At 40.8% G+C, this 11,391-nt stretch overlaps 1 protein-coding gene across 4 annotated transcripts; it reads right to left on the reverse strand.

The window, feature by feature from the left end:
* Positions 1-1,657: 1,657 nt before the first annotated feature.
* Positions 1,658-11,388, reverse strand: LOC110503841 (T-box transcription factor TBX2b). Of its 4 annotated transcripts, none has more exons than XM_021582398.2 (7): positions 10,558-11,388; positions 9,116-9,392; positions 7,619-7,765; positions 6,091-6,167; positions 5,599-5,768; positions 4,136-4,743; positions 1,658-3,291 (listed from the first exon to the last, which is right to left on the reverse strand). In XM_021582398.2, exons 1-7 carry the CDS (start codon positions 10,914-10,916, stop codon positions 2,857-2,859), a joined length of 2,073 nt encoding a protein of 690 aa, XP_021438073.2. In that variant the 5' UTR covers positions 10,917-11,388; the 3' UTR covers positions 1,658-2,856. The 4 variants fall into 4 exon arrangements, with proteins under 4 accessions (XP_021438073.2, XP_021438071.2, XP_021438072.2 ...); XM_021582396.2 differs by having other exon boundaries at positions 5,599-5,786; XM_021582397.2 differs by having other exon boundaries at positions 5,599-5,786; positions 9,125-9,392; positions 10,558-11,385.
* Between the last annotated feature and the right edge of the window lie 3 nt (positions 11,389-11,391).

Below are 11,391 nucleotides of genomic sequence, written 5' to 3' on the forward strand. Positions count from 1 at the left end.
TTGATTTTGTTCCTCCAGGCCCGGTAGAGATTCCGTTCATGTATTTTGTAGAAACAATTTAAAAAAAATAGTAGCCTACACTGATCAGTGAACAAAGTTGTGAATAGTCTTGGCCTTTTTACCCCGAACTGTCACCAATCATTAGTTGCGATCCATGAGTCTGCTAAAGGAGCCTATTGATCAGTCATTGACTGATTGCTTTAGACAAATAGTTTGTTATCCGAGAGTGCGAGGTCGAGTAGCTCACTCTTTTAATTGAAGATAACAGAGTGGGCAACAATGGCCCCATAATAGAATGAGAGTTTTGTGATTATTGCTGCAGAAAGAAAAGAAAAGAAACAAGAAGGGGTGCTCTAATTAGAAGAACCGTGGCTGGCGGGATCTCCCCCTGCTCCCGCTGCCATTGTGCGCGGGTGTGTGGAGGCTGTGTGGCCGGTAGGCAGGCGACAGGCGCCGGTTGCTGGACAAAGGGCTGTCTGCTGCCAAAGGGACTAGGCGTCCAAGCACCCATCCTCCCACTTCCCAGCCTGAGCTGTGGAGCTTAATTAACCCTTTCACGGTGATACGGGACAATTTGTCCCCAACCAAGGCATCTCTCTCGCGCATAAAATATGTCCATACAATAACAAAGTGTTCATCTGTACTAGCTCATGTGAACACAATATTTGCGTAATTTTTGGAAAGTTATGCCTTCAGTTTCTGTAAGCCATTCGTCAACAACAAAAAAAGCGTATAAGTCCTATGACATGTTGGGCGCTACTGTTTAATTGAATTTGTGGCAAATTTCTTAAGGAAAATTATTATTCATTTGACCCTCCTTAAAAGTCCATTCTTGTTGATTTGAGTAGACCTATGGACTACCCTATGTGTGTCATACAGTTTTTCCCATTCACTCAAACAGTTAACTGCGTCTATAGGCCAAGTGCTATTGAACGTGCAGAGGATATGTGCGGTTGAAGTGGAGAGGGGGAGAGGGGGAGACGGAAGTTCAGTGTCTCGCCCTCCTTTAAATACTCCTATATTACTATTCTGTTCTATTAATAGTAGAATACAGACAATACTACAGGAAACACTTATATAAACACTAACAGTAGCTCAGTTTAAAAAGAAATGCCTTGCATGTCATCACTCACGCTCCTCTATTCAACGGCATCGCAATGTAAATATGACAATTATAGGCCTTATAGGCCTAATAGTTATGAGAATAAAATTATTTGGAACTAATGACAGTTATACATTCTACATTGCTCCTATGAACAGAAATATACAATACATCGATTTGCCTTTTCAATATGATATAATGTAATATTTCGTTTGAATTTGTTACACAATCATCACTGATAAAGAACTAGAGAAATACTGGGCTGAAAAACTTGAATTTTATCCTCAAATATACTGCCGACAGGGGGCACCATACACTAAGATTACTACTTTGGTCTTATTTCAATTTGTAAGGGGTATTATCATTCATTTAGAGGCCTCATTCATCTGATGTTGGGAGATAATAATAATCATAATTAGGCTATAATTATAAAAATAGGTAGCATATATACATTATTAATAATTAATTTAAATTATTATTATTATGAATTTCAAAGATACTTTAACTGTATCCAATAGGTACAAAATATGAGTGAACACAACTTTAACACATTGTTTTTTTTTATTGAAATTGTGAGATAATTCAACAAAAAATCACAACCAGCATAAGCGAGATACGCTTTCAATTTTAAATATATTTATATATATAGATAGATATGCATTATGCCCCATTTAAAGAGAACTGTTATCATCCTCTCCTGTGTTGGAGTGAAATGACCTGAGGTTTTCCTACATCTCTGCCTCTCCTGCAGATAATAGTCAGGTAATGTGACAAATAGGCAGCTTTCTCTCTATCTATCTCTCTTTCTCTCTTTGCTGATATTAGTTTTTGCAGACAGAGATAAACATGGCACACATGTTAGTTTCCTTCATGTGTCACAGGCAGATAATCAGCTATGCATTACAGATAAAAACGTTCTGGTTCAAACCAACAAGCGCCTAATAGCTTTCATTTTCAGAATACGTTCATGTAAAATAAAAAAGAATCAAAAGCCACGAGTTAAACTCTAAATATTATATACACGTCAATGTACAGTCTTAAATAAATTAATACCAATTGCATATTCTTGGATTCCTTTATAGCTTATTTACAGAATTTATTTTATTTTATTACATAAATAATTCAAACAAAAACATCTGGCAGAAACGATAGGCCTAAGCGTTCTTCTATCAATTATTTTTCACGGAACGTTCATTTTATGCATCCCTTTTGAAATAATAGCCTATGTTTTAAAAACTTTTGGGATGTAGCTTGTTTTCCTGTCGTTTTACAGGTTGCACCTTCTCCATAATGCGGGCAAAACGCACACCAGTGTTCATTCAGTACTTATGCTGCTGTAGTGCTCTCATCATTAAAAAAAGCACGTCTATTGATTATAGTTTGAAACTGTTCTCTCTTCAGTCCTTAAAAACAATGACACGACGTTGCCACTGTCGTTTAACGTCAATATGCTCTACATGAAGAATGTTGTTAGTAGGTTTTCCTCCTTGAGGTATCCTCGTAGTGTGCTCAAGTTTTAGCCAGACGCCTAAAAATTCAGTGCCCACTTTTGGTTTTCAAATTATTTCGATGCTTCAGTTTCCTATAATATTGAAAGCGTACCCCACACAGAAACAGTAAGTGACGACGCTGGTTCTCTCTCCTTCATTCCCTGCCTCTTTTCTCAGTCCAGGCGCGCGAAAAGGTAGGCCTGTATTGACATTTCCTCGCATAATGTGCTGTACAAAATGTCTCATAAAGTCCTCTGAGTGAGATCACTTAGGAGAGTCTCTCGGGGGGTACGTCTCTCTCTGGCTCTCCAGGCCGCTCACTAGTCTCTGGATGTTTTGGAGCTCATTGATAGAGTCCTTCATCGATTTGGGGGAGCTGGTCCTATGACTCGACCCCGCTTTGTGGTTGTGGAGCTCAGGCACGGGACTCGTCTCCCTGCTGCCCGATTTGGACGACTCGGAGCTGGGGTTTAGGCCGCCTGGCAGGCCGGTGGTGAATAGACTTGTGCTTTGAGCCATAGACACGGGGAGCTGATAAGGGTTGAACCGGAGCCGGGGGCGGGAGCTGGTGAGGAAGGGATTTCTCGAGAGCGAACTGGCTGTAGTGCTAGCGGGCATGGCGGAGGCCGCGGCTGCAGCGGCAGCCATGTAGGTGTACGGGTACGGGAACAGGCCTCCAAAGGTCGGCATGGAAATGCCCTGAAATCAGACAGGAGAAAATGGCAGTTAGTACTGGGACCGTGATAGTGATATATTCAGACCACGATGTAGCCTACTCAAATGACTAGGCTTACTGAACCTTGGGGAGCCAGCTCAACGACCAAATTACGCACGGCCTGAATAGCTAGTTCACTTCAATAATTAAACCTACAAGGAATTCGTCTTCTACGATGTTAAAGAACCCTTTAGAATAATGAATGTTATATGGATGGGATGTTAAAAAGGAGAATGCTTATTCGCATTCCAAAGGGAGGTAAATAAAAGCCAGGCCTCTCGTTTTTACTCCCACACATTCCCTTATGAGTGGTTGATTTATGGGTGGTCTTCTAAAGCATGTTCTTTTAAAACAATTATCAGACTGCTTTGAAACACCATTAACAGAACTGTTGTTCAAAATAACAATAATAATAATAATAATAATAATAATAATATAGGCCTAGACATGTTTTGGTCGCTCTTCTGGCAGCATGTATCCTCTCACTGCGGTAAGTGTGCAAGAGCCCCAGGACTCCCTAATCCTAGTGGCAGTGACCTGATAACTCAACAACATGCTGCGCATTTTTAGTTATGCCGAGATTGGGCCTGCTAAATATGGCCAGTCACATGTACAATACAAGGCGTCTACAGTGGACTTTAGGCACTACGTTTGCACATACTTTAGTTTACTTGTAAGACTCGTGCTTTGTTAGTCAACGTCTATTCTAGTGCTAAATAATAATGTCCCCAACGGTGTTGGCGCCATCAAACGAGCATAAAGGGCTATAAGTGATCACTGAGTTCAAACAAACAATTTGTTACCGTGTAGAATTAAAGTCGCCCTTACCTGAGAGGCGAGCATGTGCTGCGATAGATGGAAGGGGAAAGGGTTCGGCGCGCCCCCGGTGCCCTGTGCGGAGAGGCTGCCGTTTTCCATACCACTTGCCCCGGATACCGAGGCCAATAGATGTCCCATGCTCATGGCAGAAAACGCACCTGGGCCCATAGCGAACTGTCCAGGGTGAAATAGCATTTGTCCGGCGTTCATTGGATTAAAAAACTGCTGGCTGTGCAAGCCAGACAGGGCCAGACTCTGCAGGTGGCTCGCGCTGAAGTGTGAGGGGCTCTCTGTTTGAACCATGAGCGGGGAGAAACTTTCTTTGGTTGCGCTTATCCCGCCGCTGTCTGCGGTGTCCTTTTTTGAAGAATCTGTAGTGTCTTTCCTGTGCCTGTTCTCCGTTTTGTCTCCTTTCTCAATGTTCCTAATACTGAATATGGAGTCGCTCGACTTTCTTGAGTCCGGAAAGTCGTCTTTCTTTTCCAGACTCGGCTTTTCCTTAACCCGCTCCTCGCACCTGAAGGGAGAGGGCGGCTCCGGTTCAGGGCTGTTCGATGCGGTACAACGCTCATCCCGATGATCAAGTTCTTGCTCACTGTCAGTACAGGCTTTATCATCTGTAATAATAAAAAAAGTTGTAGTCAGAATTGGCTGTAAGTTTTGTAGGCTTAAATGTAAAATAACTGACAAAATGCCATGTCATGCTCAGACTTAATTGAAACATTTTTTTAAATAATGGAAAGTAAAATATCAGTTGAAACGGCAGTGGTTAAAACATTCACAAGCACACCCACACGTGATGATTTTAATTGTACAGTCATGATTTAGTGTCAACATGCCTTGTTAACCGTTTCCTTCCTACATGTCAGCCCAAGAGTTTGACTCGGAGCGTTAACATGGGGCTTTATGTTGTATTTTTAGGAGGCCAACTCTCTTTGTTTCCTCAGAGTAAATAGACTTCAGTTATGAATCGAAAGTTGAGCGGACAGCAGTTGCTGTTTTTCGATGGTCAAAAATAGCCTGATTAAGTCTATGCATTACAAGACGAAACAGTTTTTAATATTTCTATAATAAGTGAGTTGAACAAATAGCCTGTCACAAAGTAACACTTTAAATCTGAAGAGCAGGAGCTGCTGAAAACATTCAAAGTACATTTTGTAATTAGAAAATGTACTATAACACTGTATTTTCTTGGTAAATTGCACATAGATTTCTATTCTGTAAATTTAAAATGTATATTATTTGGACATAATACATGAAATGAAGTGGACACAAACCGTATACTGTTGCAATGCACAATGTGGGTATAGGCCTATAACCTATTCTCTTAATAGGCTAAATTACTAGAGGATTTGGCCTATTATCGACTTATGTCAGCCACCGTAAGTCTAAATGCCATTGGCCACAATGGCATTATTATGTTTAAGCCTATCAAACGAATTGAGATTTAGGTTAAATATAATTTATCTTACCTGGGCTGATTCGACTGAACCTAAGCGGGCTGGATCCAGGTCCGATTGGAGAGTGTGCACCATCTCTGCCGGTTGTTGGTTCACTAGAGGAGGCATCAGAGTCGCCCCCGTCTCGGTCTGCTTTGCATTGGTCTTCATACATCCGCAGAGAGGGAAGGGTCAACTGTTTCCTAGAGTTGAACGGTTCCCTTTTAATAATAGTGGGTACATGTATTCAAGTAAGGCATCCATACACCATTAACATGACATCAGGGCAGCTGTGGGCCGACCTACATTCAATGATAAGCCTACATCAGAGTTGAGAAAAGCATGCATTTTGTCATTTTTATTTTGTTAACTAATAAACAGTTGAAATTGAATAACGTTGGGGCATGGCTAAAACATGCATAACATATGTCCTATGCATATGATCGTATTATGATAAATATAATTTATATAGAAGTAGGCTAGACTACACAATGTGATGGGCGAATCGACATAGCCTATGCTTACCTTTTCTCTCTTCTTCCATTTCCGGTGTCTCTGAATCCTTTGGCAAAAGGGTTATTATCAATCTTCAGCTGTGTTATCTGAGGACAGGAAATGGATAAAATATATTAAACAGTGCTGGGGTAGTAGTAGTAGTAGTAGTAGTAGTAGTAGTAGTAGGCCTTAACTCGGCCTATAGGTACAGGCCTAATAATGAATTGACCTATATATATGGTCACGTGTTTTTCTCAACATAATTTATTCTGATATATTTCTCCCACACACATAGTGTCCCGTTAAACACACCGAACAGAACTCACTCTGTTGAAAGGAAGCCCCGGTAGATGTTGCATTATTAATGGAGGATTAATGACGAGGCGTTATTCTCACGACCCCCATGAGAAACATTGTTTCTCCATCCATTTTTTTCGGATAGCTGAGTGGGGGCGACTTGAACAGATGACTGACTATCTTATCCATAATTAATTATGTGGTTTGGTTCATTGCTACTTCATGCAAGGCTTGTATGGAACAAATACTGCATGGGCTTTGGAGCCACCCCCGTCACTGGAACCGCTGTGCACGCTGCTTGGTTTGTCCTGTTTGCCCCCTCCTCATCTTGTATGGAACTCTTGAGGAATTCGCGAATCGACCAATCAGGGAATCGCAGTTCCCCGTCTGTCACGCTTTGATTGCGCAGGCAGCCTCTGACACTGTGTAGCTCGCGGACAAACTGGCGAGGCTAGTGCCTTCTAATCGATTGTGATTTTTTGCCATAAACTTTACGATAGCAACAAGACCACCACAGGCCCCTCTGACACGGACGCCAATTAGACTCAAGGAGGGGGAGAAGAGAGGGGGTCGCAGGGAGCTAGATAATTTTAGACTGCAACTAAAATAAATACTCAATACATCAAATCTAGGAATTACTGACACCCCGAAGAACCATGAGATATCCGTCTTTAACCAAATGGTGTCCGTGTCCAAAGATGCGCTATCTAATTAGATTTGAATGGAATTGTAGCCTTTAGTCAACAGCAGCAACTCGTCCATAGTCCATAGCCCATAGACGGAAAGACAACAGCGAGACAACTTTTTCAAATACGTATTTTACTAGGCAAATATATGCCTGCAATTGTAGGCTAAACTGGTTACGTAAGGTTAACCATAACATTTGACAATGACGACCAACATGCGGTTTGATTGGGCAGGTGCATTTAGTCCTACAGATTAAAAACCCTGCAGAAATGGGTTCACTGTAAAACTTCGGACTAAATTCGTCAAAAAAGATCATTAAATGCAACAAGGTTGTACAAACGAGTGAGGCCATCGAATTCCACAAATGAGCCAACTTTTAACAGCATAAAAACAAACAAAACAAAAACGAAATTGAACCTCAGATTAACATTTTGCTGATATAAAATCGTGGCATGTATGTGAATACAGGCCCAACCTCACATGGCAAGGTTATTTCACGGACTCTAACATTAATGTAGCCTGTGTTAAATTCCACTTTATTGTACTGTATTGTGTAGGCTACTGTATTGCTTACCTTGTCGTTTTGATAAGCTGTGACAGCGATGAAGTCTGTCTCTGGGAACACGTATGTCCTAAACGTGCTGTAGGGGAGCTTCAGGATGTCGTTGGCCCTCACGATATGAAACCTGGGCTGGTATTTGTGCATGGAATTAAGAATCGTCTGTGGAGGAAAGGGAAAAAAATAATTATTATCATTTCATCGACACCATCTGATGCTAGGCCTATCTCAAAGTCACTCTTAGGCCCATACGTGAGTAATACAATACAATCATGTACATCACATTAAATTAATATATGTTATTATTATTTCTTATAAAGATTATCATTCATACCAATAAGTAGGTCTATTCAGAATTGGGCCTACTGCGTATTCTTAGAATGCAAGCGAACACACCTTTGGTCAACACAGATCGAGATAGAAAACAATACTAAAGATAAACATTCCATGTAATATTGGCATTATCACATGTGCTGGCTAACCTACTGAGTATCTGATAACATTTATAACACATGTATATTCTATACATTCATTAAATACTACAACATGTAGGCCTGTACACACTGACTGGATAATTAAAGATACAGGTTGGATAGCATATGGTCAAATGTAGGCCTAGATCTATTAAAACACTGTCTGCAACATTTTGCAAAAACGTCTGGATGCGTCTGGCATGTAAATGTTAAATTTGTTTACAGTCGGTTTGTTTGCACATAGGTTTATGAGCATTGAACAAACACACGCTGTAACACTGCAGCTTCTCTCTAGCCGACTTTCTGAGGCATCCATAATTCTCCTCTTCTCCGCGGTTTATTTTTTACAGTAGGCTACAAACAGCACTTCAGGGACCAACTGCGAAACATGATCGGCCTTCGAGTTCGAGTACAGGCTACATCCACACATTGTTTTTATTCCAAGCTGCTCAAGCTGGCTCAAGACAGTGAGGCTAGGTCAGAATAAAGCAATCAAACCTATTTCCACTCTACCCAGTTTCCTTGACCAGATTTCTGACTCTCATAATCCCTCTACAATCCTCTTCCTCAATCGTGTAAAATTTAGTTTTATAAATGTGTAAATGCGTTATATTATTAACCTACTATATCTACCAACAACAAGAGCATTCGTGATATTAGATTTATAGTCTACTTTTATGAAGCTTTAGACAATAATATATTGGGAGATCATATTTGGAAACAGGCCTATGTCGACATTGAACAGTGGGGGCATGTCCTTCCTGCATGTCGACAGTGGCAACAGCGTGGCAATACTAAGCCATACATATTGGGGAAAATGCAGTGCCAATACATTAGGCCTACTAAAATAATGTTGCAAATAGAATAAGAGTATCCAAGAAATATAGACATATCTCGCTCATAAAATCCAACAGTATCTGTCTTTAAATACACTGTTACTCCATAACCTAAAACATATGCTGTATAAAATGTGTGTCATGTATTAATTATTAATCACAAATACATTTGCGTGTTTAAATGTGAATAAAAGTCAACATACAGTACTTACAAATCCATGCTTGTCCGATATATTGTTGGTCAGCTTCAGTTTATGAAAAGCAACAGGCTTGGCCATCCACTGCTCTCCCGTAGCCGGGCTATCCGGGTGAATGTACATTCTTTTGGGCATCTCCGGATCGGCCTTTCCCGCTACCATCCAGCGAGAATTGTGGAACTTGTAGCGGCAGTCGTCGGCAGCAACTATATCCATCAATAGAATATACTTGGCTTTTTTATCAAGCCCATTTATTCTGACTTTAAACGGAGGAAACATTCTCCTGGAAGACAGACAAATATGCGTGGAATTAACTGCATGTAGGCTTATTCATAAACATATGACATTTCATGTTGTCAGACAAGACACAAAAATCTGGCAATAACATTGTATTAAGATGTCATTAGGCGAGTCGCTCTCTCCTCTGTGTCCAGGGAAAATGCTAATCTATTTAATCGATATAGGCAAATTATAAAGTCAAATTAATTGACAGAACTGTTCTTTATAATAAAATCATTCAATCGAATTATGTACATGCAACTTTGAAAATACCATGATAGTTGTAGGAAATAAAACGAATAAGTTATCGGCCTAATAACCTACTTAAAAGTATTCTGTATTTATTTGATGATTATAATATTTATATTATAATATACTATTTTAGGAATTCGTCTGTAATCAGTCAGGTGAAATATATTTATGACATGACACTATCACTTAGGTTAAATCACAATCCTCTTTTTCCAGTCTGTCAGTCTGTTTACAAAATCCAGAAGCTCAACTGTCATGACAGAATGCAGTTTGATCCATATGCTGGTATAGTTTTGCTGACTAAAGCCAGGGGAGGGTTTTTTTCCTCTCTGGCAAGACTACTAACCTAAACTAAACTCAAAACGGCTCGTCTTTAATGCATTCAACATTTTCTAAATACAGCAAATATTGATCCTTTGCGGTCTCTGATAGCGTCTGGAGGAGACGCTGTCAAAGACGCTCCAAACTTGATTATAACAATCGTACCATCGAAACTAAATAAAATGCTATAAGTCAGGTCACAATAGTACGCTGTGATTGTATTTATCACTTTTAAGTTAAATAATTAATTTATTTCGATAATAAACTAGGCCTATACGTTAAAGAACAGACAATAATCTACAAAGAATAACAGCATCACATAGCGCCAGTCTAGCCTACAGCAGGCCCTGTAATATTGTTTCGCTGTAATCCTAAATGTAACTACCTCTTTCGAACCCTCTTGCTTTCACCATTATCTTTCTGAGGCGTTACAGAATAAATCTGAACACAAGGCACATCTGAACACAAAGCTTATACAGTCTGGACAATATTTGTCCCACCAAGATGTACATGCTATAATCGCCATTGATGGACAGAGAACAACCATGACGCTGTAGTCAACCTCGCTGGCAATAATTATCAGAGCGCACTCTCACCTTCCAGATTTGGTAATAACCATCTCTGTTCCTATTTTGTGAAACTGGTCCCATAGGTCCTTGGCCTCCAGTGTGACTTTAGGGTCGTCCTCCACCTCTTCCTCGGGCTCCAGGCTCTTCAGGCTGCGGAGATGAGCCGCCTGGTGGTGGTGGCTGAGAGCCGGGTGGAGCCCTGCCTCCGCGGCTCCAACGAGGTGGTCCGACATGGGCTTAGTAAGAGCCGCGTGAGGCAGAGTGAGCGTCGGGAAGAAGGAAGGCTGCGCGGCCGCTAGGAAAGCTGACATGGAGAAGTCGGTCGGCCGGTGAGCGTGGAAAGGGTGATAAGCCATGGCAGTCCCTGTGAAAACTGGATCTCTCATCGGTGCATCCAAAATATCGAAGTGAAATTATGATATACAGTGCGATTCTCCCCCCTCGGCAAAAACGGTAGGACAATTTCCAGAATAATGTATTGTTATTTCTGTAAGAGAAGTATACAGAAGTAATGTCGAATACTGAGCCAGATAGGCTATGAATAGACGGGTTATAGACGGTTATTAGCAGAAAAAAACTGAATTGATAGGAACTAGCCTATACTACACGTAAACTCCCGTTGCTGGTACCTCCACGAAGTGCAGTAACAATATCAGTCAAAGATAGTGAAGCAACTACGCTTTGAGAGCAGAATCGGGGTTTCCTTCTTTCTCTCGACCAGTCGCTTTGAGAAAAATAAGATGTGCCTCTCTGAAGGCTGAAGCAATCATTCCACACGGACACGGAGTTGAAATGGTCTTGCCCTGTTCACTGAAGAACTGTGACTATCTCACATGTTCTTCCTGCCTCGATCCCAACACT

Source organism: Oncorhynchus mykiss, chromosome 24, assembly GCF_013265735.2.
Source record: "Oncorhynchus mykiss isolate Arlee chromosome 24, USDA_OmykA_1.1, whole genome shotgun sequence".
NCBI lineage: Eukaryota > Metazoa > Chordata > Actinopteri > Salmoniformes > Salmonidae > Oncorhynchus > Oncorhynchus mykiss.